Source organism: Nycticebus coucang, chromosome 2, assembly GCF_027406575.1.
Source record: "Nycticebus coucang isolate mNycCou1 chromosome 2, mNycCou1.pri, whole genome shotgun sequence".
Classification (NCBI taxonomy): domain Eukaryota; kingdom Metazoa; phylum Chordata; class Mammalia; order Primates; family Lorisidae; genus Nycticebus; species Nycticebus coucang.
In genome coordinates this window covers 156,068,415-156,089,823 of record NC_069781.1, presented here as the reverse complement: position 1 = coordinate 156,089,823, position 21,409 = coordinate 156,068,415, and the positions used below count along the sequence as shown (strand labels likewise).

At 50.3% G+C, this 21,409-nt stretch overlaps 2 protein-coding genes across 2 annotated transcripts in view; both read right to left on the bottom strand.

Moving 5' to 3' along the window:
• The window catches only part of ADGRG5 (adhesion G protein-coupled receptor G5), a 266,713-nt gene that overhangs the window by 145,061 nt on the left and 100,243 nt on the right, over nucleotides 1-21,409 (bottom strand). The gene's annotated exons all lie outside the window — the stretch shown is intronic.
• Nucleotides 349-6,780, bottom strand: CCL17 (C-C motif chemokine ligand 17). Its single transcript, XM_053602596.1, has 4 exons — nucleotides 6,722-6,780; nucleotides 2,155-2,350; nucleotides 1,221-1,338; nucleotides 349-628 (listed from the first exon to the last, which is right to left on the bottom strand). Exons 2-4 carry the CDS (start codon nucleotides 2,222-2,224, stop codon nucleotides 508-510), a joined length of 309 nt encoding a protein of 102 aa, XP_053458571.1. The 5' UTR covers nucleotides 2,225-2,350; nucleotides 6,722-6,780; the 3' UTR covers nucleotides 349-507.

The window sequence follows — 21,409 nt, the reverse complement described above, 5'->3', positions numbered from 1 at the left end:
AAGGAAACCCTACCAGTGTGTGGCAGAAGGGAGGACAGGGACAGGGCAGCCAGCTCGTAGGTTGGTCCTGCTGAGCCTCTGGTCACCCCTGCCCTGCCCTGCCTTACCCTGCTCTGTGCATCCTGGGACCCTGCCAGCCCAGACCCTGCCTGGGCCTCCCCCCAAGGACCTCCCCTTACCAGGGCATGGTCTGTGACAGCCACGTCCCTCTGTCAGCCTCAGTGTCACTTTCTGACCTACACAGGGCAGGTCCAGATGTTCTCTGAGGACTCCATGTGACAGGTGAGAGTGGAAGGGCACCCCACACCAGGAGGACAGAGCACGCTGACCAGCCTGAGGGAAAAGGACTTTAATCAGGGCCCCCGAATGCATGTGGCTCCGTTCAGAACGGGGATGGGTTGTCCTTGCTGTGGCTCCTCTTTGTCCTAGCGGGGCCTCTGACCCAGGCAGCTCAGGGCTGGGATAGAGAACACTGGAGCCGGAAGTCTCTATGGTCTGGGGAGAGAATCAAGACACCTGGGTGGTGGAATGGCGGGACGCAAAGCGGTTTTGCAGATGTTTAACTGCCTTCTTCACCCTCGCATCGTCAGGATTTGAGCAGATGTACTTGTCCTGGACGGTTATAAGCCTACAGAGGGAGGGAACAGGGAGTGTCAGGGTGGAAAAGGATGTCCTGTCCTGACCAGGACCTGGAGGCCCTGAGAGGGGCTGGAACGTGCCTAAAATCACACAGGTGGCAGTGGCCCATCTGGAACATCAGGCTCTGACCTCAGTGATCTCAACCTTCCCAGGGAGTCCCGACCAGGGAGATCTCGACCCTCCCAGGGCTGCAGAACTTTGTGCCCACCCCTCAGACTGCCTGTGCCCCCAGCCCACCTATGGTCCGGGAGGAAAAGGCTGTGGAAAGGGCTTGGCCCTTGGAGCTCTTGGGCCCAGGCCGGAGGAAGTGGCCACCTGCTGCCAACTGGCTGTGTGACCAGGGGTGCCTCATCCCTCTCATCCACTTGAGGTGCCTTGGTTTCACCTCAAGTCAATGAAGACGCTGGATCTCATGGCCTGTAGCCCTTTAAGGTTTCATGGTGTGGGCTGCAGGGACTGCTCCGAGAAGCTGGCCAGTGGTCATGGGGAAGGCCCGACTCTTCCCCTCTCCCCTGAGGCCATCCTGGGAGCTCCAGGGTCCACCTGACCCCATGCTCAGCTCCTAAGGGCATGGGACTTACACGATGGCATCCTTGGGACATTCCACTGAAGTCCTGTACCATCTCACCAGCTTTTTGATGGGAATGACACCCTTGAAGTGCTCCGGGCAGCACTCCCGGCCCACATTGGTGGCTCGAGCTGCAGAGAGAAAGCACCGGGAGGGTATCCCTGAGTGGCTGCGAGTGGCGGGTCTGCAGAGGGTTGTGCATGTGCACGCGTGCACGGGCGTCTGCATGTGCTGACTGCCTGTGTGTATCACTGTGTCCATCTGTGTGTGTGTGTGTGTGTGTGTGCGCGCGTGCATGTTGGGGGCGCCTGGGAGTGTGTTTCTGTGTGGGGCCTGCACATGTCATTGTGTGTCTCCAAGTTAATGCGTGTGTGTCTGGGTGTGTACTTGTCTGTGCATTTATCTGTGTGTGGCCACAAGTGCACATCTGTGTGTCTGCGGGACAGTCCTGCATGCACCTGCAAGTGTGTCTCTGTGTCTCTATCCAGCAACCATATTTCAGCTTTTCTCTCCTAACTTAATAGAAAAAAATGTCTTTTTCCACGTGCTCTTGCAAGCAGTCCTCCTGCCTTTATGCTGATTCTCTCTTTGTACAGAAAACACATTAAGGAAACAGAAGCTAACAAATCATTTTGAGAATCGTTCATTTTCTGCCAGAAAACCACAACCGCAGCCATTGCCCGTAGCTGCTGTGGTCTGAGATGCATCACACGCTGCCTTATCAGGCTGATCCCCCAAGTGCTAGGGCAGCCACATCCTTGTCACCGCCATCATTTTCTTTCCATTTCTTCCCTCCTATCCCCATACATGAGGGTATGCCAGTCCTCATATCCTTTGTGGGAGTAGGGGGGTGTGGTGTGAATAACACCCAAAGCCACGTGTGTTGCTGCTGTGCTCCCCCCACCTCCTGCTCTCCGGGTGTCCCTCTGCCAGTCCCCTGATCTCACCTGCGTGGATGTGCTGCAGGGAAGCCCCCAGGAGGAGGGCAGCCAGGAGCAGAGTCTTCAGGGAGCCCATAGTGCTGGAAGCCTTGGAGGTGGTCTCTGTTCAGGGGACACAGTCTGAGAGCCCAGTGTGGCAGTGACCTATTTATCCTCTTTGAGGGTCTTGGCCCGCCCTTTGTCACCTCCTCCACATCCTTCCCTAGACCAGCACAATTCAAAGAATTTGAGATGATTCAGTAGAAGTCCAGTCTTGGAATCTTTGTGGATTTCCAGAGAATGGGCACTCAACTGGGGACAGAGGTGGGGGTATGTATATCTGGGGGCCACGACTGTGACATACTTCTCCTTTCAAAGGGGACATTTCTTGGTTCCTCTATAGGCAGAATTGAAAAGCCTTCATCCTCAACTGGGTTGACACCCTACTCTGGGCCAGCGAGCTCCCATCATGCACAGCAGAGGCCCAGCTAGGCTCTTCACTGGACAGTGGGTAAGCTTCAGTGTGCTGGGAAGGCCGTCTCGGGAGGAGTCAGCGGTGCTGTGCACAGACGTCACTCTGCACAGGGATCCAGGCTCCATCTGACTCTGGGAAAAGCTGGGCCAGGCCAGCTTTGCTTTATGTCTTTCCTCAGGCTGGACACTGACCATAGAAGGCCAGAGCCCAATGGGACTTTAATGATTAATACTATTTGACCCAAACAGATTAAGAAGCCACATTCCCCCAAACAGGGCACCTTACCCATGGGTGCAGAAGAGAAAGAGGATGAGTAAGAGATGATGCTTCATGTTCAGCAGAGCCGTGTCCCTAAGGCTGCATAGGACATCTGGTCTGGGTCCAGCTGGAGCCAGGCCCCAAGCAGACTTTCCCTGAGCCCCACATGAGGCTTCCTGCGCAGCCCTCAGCCACAGCATCACTGCAGGCCTATCAGTGCACCCCTGGCCACCAGAGAAAATCACCAATCATCCTCTTACAGCTCCCCTGAGTCCAGAGAGGAGCATGTGCAGGGCACTGGAGGCAGGGTGGCACCTGAACTCTGATATAACCCCTGGGACCTACGCCTGGCTTCCCCCTGTCCCTGCATGACTCAGAATGATGTGCTCCCTTCTCTGTCCACACCATGGAGCAGGTGCTTTCAGCCCCTTCACAGTCACCTGTGTGCCAACCATTGAATCATTATCAAATTTGTCTTTAACAGTCCTGGTCACAACAGCCACTGTTTATTGAAACCTGGCTGTCCCAGGAGTGGCACTCAGAGGGACCTCACAGTCCTGGGGGAACCTGAGAGGAAACCAGACAGGGGACTAGAGCATGAGGGAGAGGCCTGGTGTTCCACCCCTGCAGGGTCACCTCGGGAGGCGGGGGCTGCTTTGGTCCCTTGGTGGGGGACCTCCCCTGCCTATGGTGGCAGCTTCCTATGGACAGGATCCTCTCTGTGAACTCAGGCAGCTCACAGGAACCTTGGTCCTTGTTTTCATCACCTGTAGAGGGAAGTCTGGGCTGTCCCAGGGAGCCCTGCCATGGCGGCAGATCTCGGGAGATGGGGTCATCCCTTGGTGGGTATCATGCCAGCATTTCTCTGCCTCTCTTGGGGTTGCGTCAGCTGCCAGAGCCCTAACCTTGTCCCCACCTCAGACCACAGCCCGAAGGATTTCTTGGCCCCCAGCTGTCCCTGGGATAGGCTTCCTTTCACACGTGCAGAGAGTGGGGTGGTCATCCTGCCTGTGCACGTCCTTAACACCAACTTCCCAAAGGAGAAGAGGGACACCCCACAGAGTTCCCCTTCAGAGGAGGCCGCACTGGGTGGGGAAGGGGTGCAGGGAGGAGGGCAGTTCCACCCCAGATCTAGGGAACCCAGCCCTAGGAGGAGGCAGGAGGGAGCTTGTCTCTGCCATCACCCCGTGCTCTCCCTGCCCCTGCCAAGTGGCATCTGCTCACCCTCTTGCGACTTTTCCACCTGCCACAGAGGCCACCGACCCAATAGTTTTCTGTGACATGATTAGCAACTTTGTTAAGGTTAAAGTGGCCCCTGTCCCCAGTACTGGGGAAATTCCCTGAGTGGGTTTTGACTCCTCTTTGCTCTGCCACAGACTTAGAACTTTTCCTCAGAAGGACCTAAATTCCCCTGCTGATTGGGGGGAGCAGGTCACAGCAGCAGCAGCTGGGCTGGGCTGGAGCAGCTGCCCGGCTGGGAGTGGGCAGAGTAGCAAACTTGAGCTGCCCATATGTGCTCCTTGGAGCTGGACAGGGGATTCTGGCCAGGCAGAGGCCAGATGCAGCCCCTGCCCTTGAGGGGCTTACTGTGGTGTAGGGATTGGGGAAAAAAGCCTGGGCCCTCAGAGGGATGAGGGATGTGCAGGTAACATAAAAGGCTCAGAGTGGGGGAGGATGCTTCTGGCCCAAAGATGGTGGAAGACTTCCGGGAGGAGGCAGTCAGAGGGCGAGGCCTTGCAGGTGGGATTCACAGCAAAAGAGGAGGGAAGGGCATTTCACATGAGGGCCCTGCTTGGCAGAGGTGCAGAGGAGGGAATGTGCAGAGGTGAATAAAAGGCCTGGATGTAAGGCTGAGAGAGTGAGCTGCACGGGGACAGGATGTAGCTGCTGTGTCCATTGCCAAGCACAGTGCCTGGTACATGGTAGACTTCAATGATGCTTAACCACACAGATACAGGACTGAAGGAAAGTTAGGTGACAGCTCAGCAGCTAGGGCGCCAGCCTCATATACCAGGGCTGGTGGGTTTGAACCCTGCCCGGGCCTGCTAAACAACAGTGACAACTACAACCAAAAAGTAACTGGGCATTGAGCAGGTGCCTGTAGTCCCAGCTACTTGGGAGGGTGAGGCAAGAGAACTGCTTAAGCCCAAGAGTTTGAGGTAGTTGTGAGCTGTGATGCCACAGCACTCTACTGAGGGTGACATAGTGAGACTCTGTCTCAAAAAAATAAAAAATAAAAAACAAAAAAAAACAAAAGTTAGATGAGACTGGCACACAGGGCCAAGCATGCCTGTCAGCCTTATTTGGGAGGCAATGGAGAACAGGGACATTTTGGGGGTGGTTTCCTCGCCAGGAATTAACCGAATTTATTCCTCTTCAGTTCTCCCAGGCTACGAAATGGATTCCAAGGGACCTTCCAGACATAGCATCTGGGAGTCTGGACCTGTGAGAAGGTCCTAGAAACAACTCTATGGTGCTGTGAGGACTCTAGGACCCAGAAGTCCCACAAGGCAATTGGGAGTGCTCCCGGAGGAGGCGGCAGCAGGGGAGAGGGTGCTCTGGCTGGAGGAAGGGCGGACCATGTGGGAGAAGCATGTCAGACCCCAGTCTATCAGTAGAAGAGTGCAAAAGGAGAATTGGATCTGAGTGGGGGGAAGTGCACTTGTCTCTCCCTCCTGCCGAGCCCCTGGGGCTGCTGCCATGCTACGGTCCCTTGGAGTAAAATCAGTTGGAGGGGATCAACAGCCCCACCCACTTTGGCCAGAAGGGCCTGAACCAGCTGGCTTCTGGGTGCTTCTCCCTGAAAAGGAGGGATGCTAATAAACTTCAGCTTCTCTTCAGGGGTGGGATGGAGCCAGGGATGCTGTCAATCGCAGAGCAGGGTCCTGGTTGCTGGGGTGGGAGCTCTTCATCATCTTCAGTTGCATTTGATGGTTGTCACCAGGAGGGGCAGGCTGGGGAGAGGTGTCCTCCCAGGTCATGCCAGCATCAGCAGAGGCTCCAGGATGGGGCAGTGACTTGCCCTGGGTCTCCCAGAGCATCTCAATAAGGACTGGGCTTTTTATCCACTTATATCTGTCACAATGTGACAATTGAAGCTGGATCCAACCTGCCCGGCCCATAGGGGTAAGAACTAGGGATGGTATCGTGGCCAGCCTGGCTGTGATGTGCGCGTCCCAAATGGTATTCCCAACCTGATCCTAAAAGAAGGCCCACTCTCCACTGTCCCCAGGGCCTGGTGTGCTGATGGGACAGCTGCCATTCCCAACATGTTGTCTGAGATGTGAGGGTCCTAGATGGTATCCCCAATCTGATCCCAAAATAAGGCCCACTCCCTACTGTCCCCCGGGCCTGGTATGCTCCTGGGGGAGCCTGTCATTCCCAACATGTTGTCTGAGATATGAGGGTCCCAAATGGTATTCCCAACCTGATCCTAAAATAAGGCCCATTCCCCACTGTCCCCAGCGCCTGGTGTGCTCATGGGGGAGCCTGTCATTCCCAACATGTCAGTCCCTTTGGTTCCTCAGGTCAGAACCCCAAGGCCTCCCTGACCCTGAACTGTCTCTCAACACCCACATTTGGTCCTTCAGCAAGCCTGGCCCTCTGGCAGTGTTTGAATCCATCTCTTTCTCCCTCCGTGTCTCTGCTGGAGCATGGCCCTGCACTCATGCCCCAGTGCCCAGGCTTGCTCCCTGTGGCCTGCTCTTCTCCATCAAGCTGCAGTGATCTTTCCATAACACAAGTCCCAACAAGGCTCTTCCCGCTCAAAATCCTTCAGTGCCTCCCACCACCCTCAGGAGGAAGGCCAAATTTCAGTTTACTTCTTCAACTTCGACTTTTTCCTCCAGCAGCACCACCTACCATATCAATTTGTCGCAGACATGTAGACCTTTCAGTTCCTTGAAAATGTGCACTCTCACAGACTTCCCAAGCCCTTGCACAGGCTGTTCCCTGCACCAGAACACTTGCTCCCACTCCCCCATCCCACTTCCTTTCACTCCTACCCTCCTTCAGAGCACAGCTTGAACGTCACTTCCTTCTTCCAATTCCTTCTTCCAATTCGTACCTTCCTCTGTGTTGCCAGAGGCAATTGATTTGCTCCCTCATGGCTGTCTTCCCATGGTATTTCAATTACTAGACTCACACCAACAACTGAGAGATCCTTGAAAACAAGGACCTCTTTTGTCCTCTTTTCCAACTTGTCCCTCTAGGACTGATCACTCAGTAGGTCCTAAATACAATATGTTTATCAAATGAAGAGGTGAGTGGTTGGATAGATGGGCGGGTGACTGAATGATGGATGGCTAAATGAATGAATGAATGGATAAATGGATGATGTATGATGATTGGATGGATGGAAGGATGAGTGGATAATGGATGGATGGATGGTAGATGGATGGATGGGGGTATGTGTGGACATGTGGATGCGTGGAAGGAAGGAAGGATGGGTGGATGGATAGATGGATGGATGTGAAGGTCAATGGATGGATGGACGTGTGGATCTATAATGAATAGAGAATGGACCCATGCATGCATAAATGCATGTATAGAGGACAGATGTTCACTTACAAATTTCTGAATTTCACATTGGCCCAAATTACATAGAGGGGCTCCTTCAACCAGAGCAAATTGTCTTTAATCTAGTCTGTTTTAACAATTCATGACACACACCCGAATCCTCTGTCAAGGATGAAGCAGAGAAACCTTAACCAAGGGCACTCTAGCTCTTTTCCCATCTAATTTACAACTTTCTTCTGCCAAATCGGCATTGCTTCAGCTGTGGCTTCTACCTCAACCCTCCCACAGGGGCCTCACCTCCTGGCTCTTTCCTCCCTCCCACCCATGACTCCTTCCCCTATTCTGACAACATGAGCCTATCTCTGCACTCCAGAAAGACCTCTCCTTGACCTCAACACCCCCATGGGTGGCCCTCCTATTTCTCCTTTCATTCATGATCAAACTTCTCTGATGTGTGGTCTGCACTTCCCACTGCCACTTCCTCTCTGCCCGCCTGTGATTTCCTTAATCCTCAGCGGTGTGGCATCTGGCCCTGATGCTCTAGGGAGGGCACTCTGTCTGAGCCTCTCAAGTCCCCTAGCCACTCTTGGAACATCTCATCTCCTCTCAACAGGTGCTGTGGGGCAGTGATTCCCAGCAGAAGTTCTAGAATCATTATCTAGAGCAGTGATTTTCAACCAGTGTGCTGGGGTGAGAGGATATTAGGTGTGCTGCACAATTTTTTAAAGATCATTAATTAAATTATTTTTGAAGGAAGTTCAAAGCACAATAATAATATTCTTTTTTAAACTCTTTTTTTTTAATCAACATAATTTAAGTGTGCCACAGAAGTTTAACTATAGGTCCCAGTGTGCCATGAGACAAAAAAAAGTTTGAGGTTGAAAAACACTGCTCTAGAGACTGAGTCCCAGTCCCTCTTCCACCTGTTCCTGGTTGTGTGACCAAGAACAACTTTATGAACCTCACTTTTCTCATCTGTAAAATGGGTATGTGATGATAGACACTCCCTCTTTGTGTGGCTGGGAAAACTAACTGGGATGAATCTCCTTGTCTTCCCTGGGAACCCATCCCTTCTTGACACTCCAACCCACTGGGATTCAGGACACAGTTCTTTCCTGGGCTCCCTATGGGCTCCTCTTCTCAGAAACAGGCCTACATTCTCATTGCAGGCAAGGCAGGGGTCTTAGCACTTGTATCTATTAGTTTACTTTGTCCTCACAACCACCTTAGAGAAGTAAGACCTTTATTTTCTACAGATCAGAAAACTGGGAACCAATAAGGGGGGTTTAGAAAAAAACGGTCCAAGGGCTCGGCACGTATAGCTCAGCGGATAGGGCACCGGCCACACAAACTGGGGCTGGTGGTTTCAAACCCAGCCTGGGCCTGCCAAACAACAGTGACAACTACAACAACAACAAAAATAGCCAGATGCAGTGGCGGGCACCTGTAGTCCCAGCTACTTGAGAGGCTGAGGTAAGAGAATCGCTTAAGCCCAGGAGTTTGAGGTTGCTGTGAGCTGTGACACTGACACTGCAGCACTCTAAGGAGGGCAACATAGTGAGACTCTGTCTCAAAACAAACAAACAAAAAAACTGGTCCAAGGGCACAGTGCTAGCAGGTGGCAAAGCATGTCTGGTCCTCTGGCCCAAACTTTTCGTAAGACCTGTAATCTCTGGTTGGACACTTTCTAAATCTCTGTCCCCAGCCTGACCAGTGACCTGTCAGACACACACCCTGGGCCCTGCCCCTTCCTCTGGCCTCTTCTCCACTACTCTGCAGGCTCCCCTGCTCTCTTTGCCTGGCAGTCTAGCCAGCTCTGTGCAGATCTGTCTCCCACACTGGACTGGGGACTCCTGGGAGGCCAAAATCTGTCCCCTTGCGGTTCACTCAGCCCCAAGAACAAACAATGGAAAATTGAGTTTCCTCTCAAACCAGCTTCCCTTTTTTCTGTTCAAGCCGGCATTATCCCCACCTCCCATCTGCCCGGCTGGTCTGAAACTTTGCTCTTGACTCGTTCTATGCCTCTAGCCTCCACATCGCACCAGGCAGAGACTCTGCTAGGCACTGCTTTGGGCGGATACTTGCCACCTCTTTCTCTTCCCCACGTGCTCAACCCTCATCCTTCACACCCAGGCAGCCTCAACACCTCTAGGCCAAGCTCCCCCTCTCTAGCCTCTCCTGACACCATCAAACCTGCATGCCTATATCTGATGGGTCTCTCCCCAGGGCTGCTCTGACCATGGTGTGCCCTTCTCAAGAGCCAGCAATGGCTCCCTGCTTTCTTCCACATCCAGTCCCAACCCTCTGGGCCCCTCTTTAAGCCATGGCCTTAGTCTTGCCCATAGTTTCCCCTCAATCTCATCTCACTGCTTCCCAACACTCAGCTCCCTAGAGGGCCAGTGTATTTCCTTATCCTGTGACCTGGCTTGCTGCTTCCAACCTCCTGTCCCCTTTTATCTGGAGTACCTCCCCACGAACCTAAGTCCATCCACCTCTCCTATATGACATGACGTAAAAGACCAAGCAAGGGCGTCCTGGTGTAGCAGGGGGCTTAGGAGCAAAGACTCTGAATCAGGTACCCTGCTTTTGAATGTAGTTCTCCTGTCCATAGGCAGTGACATTTCAAGTTTACAGTCACTTTTCTCCAAGCCTCAATTTCTAATGTGCAGAGGGAAAGTAATAGTCACTGTGTTAGGGGGCTTTGGTGCGTACAGCGGCTCACTGCACGTGTCCAGCAATCGCATGCATTCCTGCCTTTAAATAGCATCGCTATGTCCCTGACCCCCAAGTTTCTCTCACAGACTCAGACTTGTGCATGTAGCTACCTACTCAACATGCTCGGGAGGCAGCTCTAAGCCCAGCCGTGATTCCCACCCACCCCCACACCTGCCCCACCCTCTTCCCTGCCAGGGCCTTCCTCCAATTACTTGGGCCAGAATGCCAGCGCTATCCTTGGAGCTTCTTCCTCTCACCCCCCACTTTCCATCTGGCAGGCGAGCTCATGGCCCAAACACACCCAGAAACCAGCATGTCTCCCTGGAGTCCTCCAGTCACCCCCTAGGCACTGTCACTCTGCCACACTCGGCTCCCTGCAGTCTGTTCTCAGCACAGCAGCCAGAGGGTGCACGGATCTCCTGCACTCAGAAATCCCTGCGACTCTCATGTCATTCAGAAGACAAGCACAAGACCCCCACATGCCCTTTCCCCACCCGCGGGCAGCCCTCCGAGCCCTTTGCTGTGTCCTCTGCCCTCCGTCTCCTGTCCTCCTCACTCATTCCACTCTGATCACACTGGCCTCCTCTCTTCCCCTCTGTTCCCCAAACTGGCAGGGCATGTCCTGAGGATGCCAGCATGGACTGTTCTTTCAGCCTGGAATGTTCTCTGCCCAGATACCTGCATGACTCAGGCCTTCACCTCCTTCAGATTTTGGTTAACTGTCACCTTTCAGTAAAGCCTGCCCTATTCCCAAGCGCATCACACTCCACCTCTTCCTATGCCCTAGATTTGTCTTTTTTGCTCTAATACCTTTCATCCTCTGATACAGTATACCATTTACTTATTTATTATGTCCTTTGTTTATTGCTGTCTCCCACCTGCACCCTCTAACCCCCATCTCCACTGGGATGTAAGTTCTAGGGGACAGAGGCCTTTGTTTCTTCAGCTCAATTGAAGCATACCCCTAGGGAACATGGAAGGCTCTCAATAAATATTTGTTGACTTAAGTGAATGAAAATAAATGGCCAGTATTGTTTCTGATGCAGAGAACATAAACCCTTCTCGTTGAAACTCACTGTTATCAATGGACTTGTCTTAATGTCCCTCTGATGCCTGGGCCTTGGGACTTCTGGGCTCCCACTCCAGCCCTGTAAATGAAGTCCTTTGATTCATTGCTAGAGCCTCTTTCCTGGGAATGTTTGTCCCTGTTACAAAATTATTTCAATAGCAGGTCTTTGGTTCCCCAATGGTCCTGGGACAATTCAAGCTTCACCCATCTGAGTACAATGACAGAAGTCATTGAGAAGTCGCAAGTCCGTTGCTCCTAGTGTGGCAGCCTGCATAGGGGGAAATCTTCCCTCCAGATTTGACTCTCTGTGCTTCAAAACAAAGTTTGTTCAGTGCTAAGAGCTCAGCATTCTAGGAAGAGATGAGTCCCCTTTCCCTGCCACCTGTCCAATCTCTGCCACTGCAAAGAAGCCAGCAGGGAAAGGGGTCGCATCTCATCAGCATTTTGTGAATTAACATGTAGCTTAGTCCCACCTGGATCATCGATCACCTCAGTGGAGACTGGGGGTCAGAAATGGGTGTGGACACTTCTGAGCAGGGCCCAGACCTGAGAAGGCTGAGCCCTTGGAGAGCCCCTTTCCAGAGACAAGTCAGCACCTCAGCAGCCCTCTGGGCTGTGGCTGTCCGTCTACATGGTTGGGGCTTTCCTCTCAACCCCACTCGGTTAGCATAGGGTTCCTCTCCCTTTCTGCCTTGTCTGGGCTCCTTTCAGCTCTCTCAACTCACTCGGTGATTGGGGTCTCTCCATTGCCTCAGGCTGGGCTCACTAAGGGTGTGCTCCCTGGGGGAGGGGAGGAATGAGGACAGAGAAGGGTGTGAACTCAAGCAAAGTCCCTGGAAGGTGGCTTCAGCCCAATCCCCGGGGGGCTTGGGAGAGAGAGGAGGAATGAAATAAACCAAAGGGGGCGGGGTCTGGGCAGGGTACCAACATTACCATCCACACCCGCGGGGCAGACGCAGCGCTCACATCACTGCTGGCTCTGTTCTACAGGAAATGGAACCTGGTGACCACCAGTCCATGCATTTCTTCACTAACTGATGTGCGTATGTCCTCAAACAATAAGTAGCATTGTTCATGCACATTTTAAGCTTTATATTAATTTTATAATATCGTATCTGTACTTCCGTATCTTGAAGTGTTGTACTTGAGTCATTTGTGTTGATACGGACTATGTTTCGTTATTGTAGGCTATGCTATTCCATCCACTAGCTATACCACAACTGACTTTTTAAAAAATGGGCTTTCCTGGCTCGGCGCCTGTAGCTCAAGCGGTTAGAGCGCCAGCTACATACACTGGAGCTGGCGGGTTCGAATCCAGCCTGGGCCCGCCAAACAATGACAACCACAACCAAAAAATTAGCCGGGCGTTGTGGCAGGCGCCTGTAGTCCCAGCTACTTGGGAGGCTGAGGCAAGAGAATCACTTAAGCTCAAGAGTTTGAGGTTGCTGTGAGCTGTGACACCATGGCACTCTACCCAGGGTAACAGCTTGAGACTCTGACTCAAAAAAAAAAAAAAGCTTTCCTGTCAGGCTGCTGCCGTCTTGTTACTTACTAAGTATGTGGCTTTGTGCACGTTCCTTCATCTCTCTGTGCCTTTGTTCTCCCATCTGGGAAATGGGCTCCAAGGAGTATGAGCTTATCTTAGAGCTCTGGCAGGGATGACATGAGAAGAGTCATTCAAAGGCTCACAGCAATGTCACAGGACAGTGAACTTCAAGGGAAGACCAGTGTCTTATTCATCAGCATCTCTGGCAATAGATGAGTGACTCCCTTCCCTCTCTTTCCTTGCCACCACTTCTGTGGGTGCCTATTGGGACACCTTGGAAAGAGGGCTGGTGGCTGCATGGATGGGACCCCCAAATCCATCAATCTGATGGTAGTCATGGCAATGCATAAGCACCCAGGAATAGTCACACAGATACAGGTGAGAGCCAGGCAAATGTCCAGACAGCCATAAGCTCCCACTCAGAGACCCCTGAGGTTCCAGGGCTGCCAGATTCCTGCTCCACCTGCTCACTCCTCTGGGGGACTGGAAAATAAGCAGGGCCTTGGCCCAGCCCAGGCTTCGGGGGGTTCTTGCCAGCAATGTCTTGGCCAGGATGTAATGGTGGTTGGAGGGTCAAAGGGGTTCAGGATCGAGTTGGACACATCTTCACACATAACCACTTTTGGTCCCTGGCATGCTTTGTAGCAATTAAATATTTGTCACCAGGAAATGCTTTGAAATGCATCTCCCCATGCGGGCAGGTAGGCTTTCCATAAATTGGAAAGAGGCACAGTACGGGCACCAAGTCTGGGAGTGCCAAAGGACACAGATAGCTCTGGCCCTTTCCCTCTTCACCCTTCCCAGGACCTGGGTTGGTCACTGAGACACAAATAAGACACACATGCCTACCACCGTGGGTCTTACAGAAATGAGGTGAAGCAGCAGGAACAGCCAGATCACGTGCAGGTTACGATGGATGGGCATAGAGTCTGTGAGTAGCCACTGTGGAGAATTTTTATCAAATCAAGAAGTCAAAGTGGTCTTCCTGGAAGAAGGGACACCAAAGCTGAGACCAAAGGATGAGTAGGAGTTGGCCAGGGAAACAGTGAAGGGGTAATAATAGAATCAGGTGTACCTACCCAAATAGACCTGCTCTGCCCAGGCAGGATCAGGTTCATGCCCAGGAAGGGTCAGACTCATGTCCCTCCCGGGAAATAGGAATGCCACCAACTACTGTGCTCCCTGACCCTTTAAATCTCCATCCGCCATAACCCTCATGTGGAATTCCTTTCTTGATTACACCCCACCTGCATCCAGGTGGAAATAAAGACCACATGATTTCTACAGAACGGGGATTCCGTTTTCCTTTGTTTCGCGCCTTGGAATAATCTTTCTTCTTTGGGCCCAGAACCGTTCAGGTAAGTTATCTCAGGCAGGAGGAAGTTGACTCTTGAAGATGTAAAAGACTGTGTGGCCAAATGTATTGGGGGGAGGGTGAGAACAGGGGAGCCAGCTGACAAATGAAAATCCTCCAGGGAAACCCAAGACACAGGGCAGCACCTGTGGCTCGGTGGGTAGGGCGCCAGCCCCATATACCGAGGGTGGCAGGTTCGACCCCGGCCCTGGCCAAACTGCAACAAAAAATAACTAGGCGTTGTGGCAGGCGCCTGTAGTCCCAGCTACTTGGGAGGCTGAGGCAAGAGAATCGCCTAAGCCCAGGAGTTGGAGGTTGCTGTGAACTGTGAAGCCACAGCACTCTACTAAGGGCAATAAAGTGAGACTCTGTCTCTAAAAAAAAAGAAAGAGGGCGGCGCCTGTGGCTCAAGGAGTGGGGTGCCGGTCCCATATGCCGGAGGTGGCTGGTTCATACCCAGCCCCAGCCAAAAACCACAACAAAATAAAAAATAGAAAGAAAGAAAGAAAGAAAAAGAAAACCCAAGGGCGGCGCCTGTAGCTCAAAGGAGTAGGACGCCGGCCCCATATGCCAGAGGTGGTGGGTTCAAACCCAGCCCCAAAAACTGCAAAAAAAAAAAAAAAAAGAAAGAAGGAAAACCCAAGACACAGAAAGTGCCCTGGCCAGTGCCTGAAACTGTGTCAAAACACCCCATCCCCCTGCCCACAGGCCTACACTACCCTGGTTTGGCTTCTGGGCTTAGGATGTACTTGAAAAACTGGTAGACCCAGATCACTTGGCAAATAGTTGGTCTTTGATTATGTTAATATTCTCCCAATTTGCTTCCTTATCTGTGAGGGGCTCTCCAAGCCATTAAAACCCAACTTTGGCACACCAATGTATTTCAGAGAAACTGCAAAACCCTTCTTTCCAAGTCCACTCAGTGAGAATTACAAATAAATCCCCGGACAGCTGGCTGAGCTGAGGCTGACCTCCATCCAGACTGCAAAGAGAACAAGAAATGGTGAAATGCATATTTATTTCAGTTAAGAGGGTGTTCTCAAGCTTTTAAACAGCATCATGCAGATTACTGGCAAGTCGCACCTACTTAGTTTAAGCATCACTGTATTTTTTCTTCCTGGACACTGCGTACATCAGGAAAGGCTCCGTTATGCCGCAGTAGCAAATCATCTCAAACTCTTTGGGGCTTACACCACAAAGATTTGTTTCTTTCCCACATTACATGTCCACAAATATTAGCTGGGACTTGGAGGTTCTGAGTCATCCTCACTCTAGGATCCAGCCATTTTCTGGAATGGTGCCAGATGCTATGCCAAAGGTACTTCAAGCTCTCTGGCTCCTTCACCAGCAGTTAAATGCTTGACTCTCACGTGGCACATCATGACACAATTTACTTTCACTTCCAGCTCATTGGCCCAAACTGGCCACTTGGCTCCCACCAACCCCAAGGGAGTCAGGAAGAGAGCTGCCCCCTTGTGCGCCCCTGAGGTGGCAAGCCAAAAATGTCAGGAGACTGACTTAGTCTCCAGGGATTTGAAAACAATAATAACAAATCTCCCTTCCTATCCCAAGTCATCTTGCTGGTCAATGATTCATTAGTTGGGAATCATGAGCTTTGACCTTGCCAAGTATCTTAATCCATTTTCCATTGCTATAACTGAACACAGACTGGGCAATTTATAAAGAAAAGAAATTTGCTACTTACAGTTGTGGAGATTGGAAAGTCCAAGGTTGACAGGTGGGGACTCCAGAGTCCCAAGGAACTCTAGCACAAGATGAAAGGGTTCGCAAGAGACAGCCAGCCTGGCTTTTTTATACCACTCACTCTTGTGATAACTAACCCACTTCCTTGTTAACCACTACTCTATTATTTCATGAATGGGTTAATCCATTCATAAGGGGAGACCCCTCATGATCCAGTCACCTTCACTTAAAAGTTTCCAACTCTCGGGCGGCGCCTGTGGCTCAGTCGGTAAGGCGCCGGCCCCATATACGGAGGGTGGCGGGTTCAAACCCAGCCCTGGCCAAACTGCAACCAAAAAATAGCCGGGCATTGTGGTGGGCACCTGTAGTCCCAGCTACTCGGGAGGCTGAGGCAAGAGAATCACCTAAGCCCAGGAGTTGGAGGTTGCTGTGAGCTGTGTGAGGCCACGGCACTCTACCGAAGGCCATAAAGTGAGACTCTGTCTCTACAAAAAAAAAAAAAAAGTTTCCAACTCTCAACACTGCTGCATTAGGGGCCAACTTTCCAACAAGTGAACTTCTGGGAGGCACATTCAAACCAAATCACTATGTTCAAAAGCAAGTTAGAAGAGAAATGTTGTATCAATGTGAACTGCATCTGTTGACTTAGGGAACATTGTGCAAATTATAAATTGTTCTTATCTACTTAATGGGACCATGGTATTTCTTTTATCATCATCATCACCATCATTATCATTATTATTAGAGATAGGATCTTGCTCTGGTCTAAAACTCCTGAGCTCCAGTGGTCCTCCTGCATCAGTCTCCTGAGTCCCTGGGAGATGCCATCACAACGGGCTTATTTCTCCATCATTTCTCAATAATACAGCATTTCTTTGTGGATGTTCTGTAACCGAGAACAAAACCAAATAAAAATAGGATGTTTCAAACCCTTTGGAAACATCTATTACATAATCCTAAGTTCTCCTTACTGACAGCTCATCATGGGAATGTCATTTTTCTAAGTATTTAGCAAGTATGGTCTCATGTTATCTTCACCCATAAGGTGAGTTGTTGTTATTCCCATTTTACAGTGAAGAAAACCAAAGGCCAGAGAGGTTAAGTAACATGCCCAAAGTCACACAGCCAGAGCTTAAGATGCTTCAAAGATGTGCACTGCTCTGGAATTCTCCTGGGATCAGAAGCAGCTGCCCCAGCCACTGAACTCTGCTATCAGCTGAGCAAAGCCAGCCTGACACTAGAAGCTTTTCTCAATTTGCTGCAGCCTAATCATTTATGATGGCTGAGTGAATGGGGCATCAGTGGGCTCCTGAGTTCTCAAGCATGTGCAGAAGCAATTGGGCATTGCGCACTCATGTACACACACACACACACACACACACACACACACACACACACACGACTACACTCCCAGATGCCTATTATTCAGCCTCAAGCTGGAAATTCCCAGCCATTCATTTCTGTGTTTTTCTGTCTGGCCTCACCCTACTGGGGAATGTACAGAGGTCACAGGGGACTAGAGGGAACTAATATCAAAGGACAAAGGGCTAAGGGTGGCCATTGCCCCTGGGGTCCTGAAAGCCTTGATGAAAGCACGTATAATGAAAATAAGATAAAGTCTGACAGGCTGGGACAGACATGACACAGCTGTCTTCACCTCTGCTCTCCCATTCTTACTGTTTTGTAAATTTAGTTCTCACCCTAAAGATGCCCATGTTAAATAGTTTAGGAATTAACATTTTTTTAAAAAAATTATTTATTTATTTTATTTTATTTTGAAACAGAATCTTGGTAGAATGCTGTAATGTCATAGCTCACAGCAGCCTCAAACTCTTAAACAATTCTCTTGCCTCAGCCTCCCAAGTAGCTGGGACTCCAGGCACCTGCGACAATGCCTGGTTATTTTTTGTTGTCGTTGTTGTCATTGTTGTTTAGCAGGCCTGGGCTAGTTCAAACCTGCCAGCCTCGGTGCATGTGGCTGGCACCCTAACCACTGAGCTATGGGCACTGAACCAGAATTAACTTTTGAATTGAAAATGTTACAATAGTTTGTCACTAAGTTGTGCTGATTATTTATTTATTTATTTATATTTATTTATTTATTCATTTAAGACAGAGTCTCACTATGTCACCCTAGCTCACAGCAACCTTAAACTCTTGGGCTTAAGCGATTCTCTTGCCTCAGCCTCCCAAGTAGCTGGGACAACAGGCACCCACCACAATGCCTGGCTATTTTTTGTTGCAGTTGTCATTATTGATTTTAGCTGGCCCAGGCTGGGTTTGAACCCACTAGCCTCGGTGTATATAGCCGGTGCCCTACCCACTGAGCTATGGGTGCCGCCCCTGATTTATTTAAAATAAGGGTTATTGTGTTTTTTGCTTAAAAAAGATTGATTTAAAAAATTAACTTTTAGCTCAGCGCCTGTGGCTCAAGCTGCTAAGGTGTTAGCCACATATTCCTGAGCTGGCAGGTTCGAATCCAGCCCGGGCCAGCCAAACAACAATGACGGCTGCAATAAAAAAATGGCCTGGTACTGTGGCCGGTGCCTGTAATCCCAGCTACTTGGGAGGCAGAGGCAGGAGAATCACTTGAGCCCAAGAGTTTGAGGTTGCTGTGAGCTATGACAGCACAGCATTCTACCAACGGCAATAAAGGGAGACTCTGTCCCAAATTAATTAATTAAGGGTTTTATTATAGTCTTAACTGTGAACCATTATGTTTAACACTGTAATTTGGGGACTGGAAGAACAGAACAGTCTTGGAGAGCCTACTCTCACTGTTCTCCAGAATCCTGGCCTTCTGACAAAATTTTGTGAACCTATCCCCGTCTCAGTAAATTGCCTGACAGTGACAGGTGGCCTTATCCAGTACCACTTCTAAAGTGGGGATGAAGTAGCCTAGTGCAGTAGGCTCTAACATTTGGCAATGTCCCAAGTCCCCTAATTTGAAGGCAATACAGGGTGGGGGCAGGGGAGGAGAGGGGAAGATGGGGGCTATGGCTGGAAAGTGCAAATCTCCAGGTCCCACTCCTGGAGTCTGAATTCAGTAGGTCAGAAGTGGGGTTCAGGAGTCTGCACTTCAAAGACTGTGGCTCAGTTTCTTTTTTTTTTTTTTTTGAGACAGAATCTCACCATGTCACCCTCAGTAGAGTGCTGTGGCATCACAGCTCACAGCAACCTCAAACTCATGGGCTTAAGCGATTTTCTTGCCTGAGGCTCCCAAGTAGCTCGGACCACAGGCACCTACTACCCCGTTTCCCCAAAAATAAGACATCCTCCGAAAATAAGGCCTACTTACAGGAAAGATAAGACGTCCCCTGAAAATAAGACCTAGCACATCTTTGGGAGCACACCTTAAAATAAGACACTGTCTTATTTTTGGGGAAACAAGGTACAATGCCCGGCCATTTTTTTGGTTGCAGTTATTGTTGTCTAGCAGGCCTGGGCCGGGCTTGAACCCGCCACCTTTGGTGTATGTGGCTGGCACCCTACTCACTGAGCTACGGGCGCCAAGCCTCTTTTAAAAAAAAAAATTATATATATATATATTTGAGACAAAGTCTGTCTCTGTTGCCCAGATTAGAGTGCCATGGCATCAGCCTAGCTCACAGCAACCTCCAACTCTGGGGTTCAAGTGATCCTCTTGCCTTGGCCTCCTGAGTAACCTGGGTCTATAGGCGCCACCATATGCAGCTAATTTTTCTATTTTTAGTACAGACAGGATCTCTTGCTCAGGCAGGTCCAGGCTCTTGAGTTCAAACGATCCTCCCACCTCGGCCTTCCCAGGATTATAGGCATGAGCTACCACTCCCAGTAGCTCGCACTTTCTAAAATAGTGCTCTAGGTTCTAGAGTTCTGGGGAAAGACCTTGAGTCCCATCCAAGCTCTATTGCTTATAAGCTATGTGACCTTGAGCAAGTCACATATACTTGGACAGGCTCACTTTCATCATCAGTAAGATGAGGATCATTGTACTTAATTTTGGCAGACTGCCTGACCCATGGTAAACATTAAATGGATGATGTCTGTATTATTATTGTCTAACTAATACTACATAACACTGGCCCCATCCTAACTGTTTATTAATTGTGGGAATTGCTTCAGCTAAAGTTTAGCTCTATGACCAAAAGAGAAAAAAACAAAGCAAAAACAGAAACCCCTGGGATCCCTGGGGAACTGCTCTGGACTGAAGCAGGAAAAAACAGGTCTCTTCCACTCCCATCCTCATCCTGAGCCTGCAGAGCAAGTTTTGATCTTACCTAAGAATGGGATGAAAAAAGGGACAAATCTTTTCATATCAAAGCCTCTGTGGGTGAGTGTTGTGTGGGGAAGGGTTGGGGGCTGGGACGGGTCTGTAGCAGCAAGCTCCTTCCTGGGGGTGGGAATGAGACAAAACCAGGCTTGGGGCAGAGCAGGAAGAGCTCACTGCAAAAGAGAGAAATAGAATTTGCAGCTTTGTGTAGAGAGAGTAAACACAGATTCCTGTAGGAACTGCAAACCCACCTCTCTGTGAAGTTCGGCGTGTAGTAATATGATGAGGGCACGAGAGAAAATGTGCCCATCATGTTCTGTCTTTCCTCGACTTTTGATGGAGACTTGGGCTCACAGAAAAATGTCCTTACTATAATATTAGAAAACAAGAGAAGGGTAATGATAACTGGGGACCAATAAGGGCACATGGTTGGGACCTCCCAGAAGTAGAGAGGATGGCAGGAGACTGGGGGGCTCCCCGGGGATCTGCCCCATCTCAGGGTTCAGGCCCTGCCCACTGTCACCCAGGGGGATCATGTGCCAGTGAGGCCACATCCTCCAGTTCACCTGAGAGAACACAGAAAAGTGGGTTCATGGCCCGGCGCCTGTAGCTCAGCAGCTAGGGTGCTAGCCACATACATTGGAGTTGGCGGGTTCAAATCCAGCCTGGACCTGCTAAACAGCAATGACAACTACAAGCAAAAAGTAGCCAGGCGTTGTGGCGGGTGCCTGTAGTTCCAGCTGCTTGGGAGGCTGAGGCAAGAGAATCGCTTAAGCCCAAGAGTTGGAGGTTGCTGTGAGCTGCGATGCCAAAGCACTCTACCGAGGACAACAGCTTGAGACTGTCTCAAACAAAAAAAAAAGAAGAAGAAGAAGAAAGAAAAGTGGGTTCATGTGTGCATTTTCTTGATTTTTAAATTTTTCCTCTACTTTTTAAAAACAACATGCAGATATGGAATCTAAGATGCTATTGAAGGTAAGATGTTTTGATATTTCATAAGCTGATAATAAAAGCCTGCCAATTAGAGCACAGTGGCTCATGCCTGTAATCTAGCACTCTGGGAGGCTGAGGTGGGAAGATCCCTTGCGCTCAGGAGTTCGATACCAGCCTGAGCAACAGCGAGACCCTAACTCTACTAATAATAGAAAAAATGGCCAGATGTTGTGGCAGGTGCCTGTAGTCCCAGCTACTAAGGAGACTGAGGCAAGAGGATTGCTCAAGCCCAAGAGTTGAGGTTGCTGTGAGCTATGATGCCATGGCACTCTACCCAGGGCAACAAAGTGAGATTCTGTCTCAAAAAAAAAAAAAAGCTTGCAAATTACACCATGACAAGCCATTGATTGCAAAATGAATCCCAATTTCAAACATTTCACAGTGTAAAAAGGGTACAT

What these genes read in the sequence shown, in the direction of transcription:
- CCL17 (XM_053602596.1), bottom strand. Translation starts at nt 2,224, where the DNA reads ATGGGCTCCCTGAAGACTCTGCTCCTGGCTGCCCTCCTCCTGGGGGCT. An exon ending in CCTGCAGCACATCCACGCAG is followed by an intron (nt 1,339 to 2,154) that starts GTGAGATCAGGG and finishes TTCTCTCTGCAG; the next exon opens with CTCGAGCCACCAATGTGGGC. An exon ending in TGTCCCAAGGATGCCATCGT is followed by an intron (nt 629 to 1,220) that starts GTAAGTCCCATG and finishes CTCCCTCTGTAG; the next exon opens with GCTTATAACCGTCCAGGACA.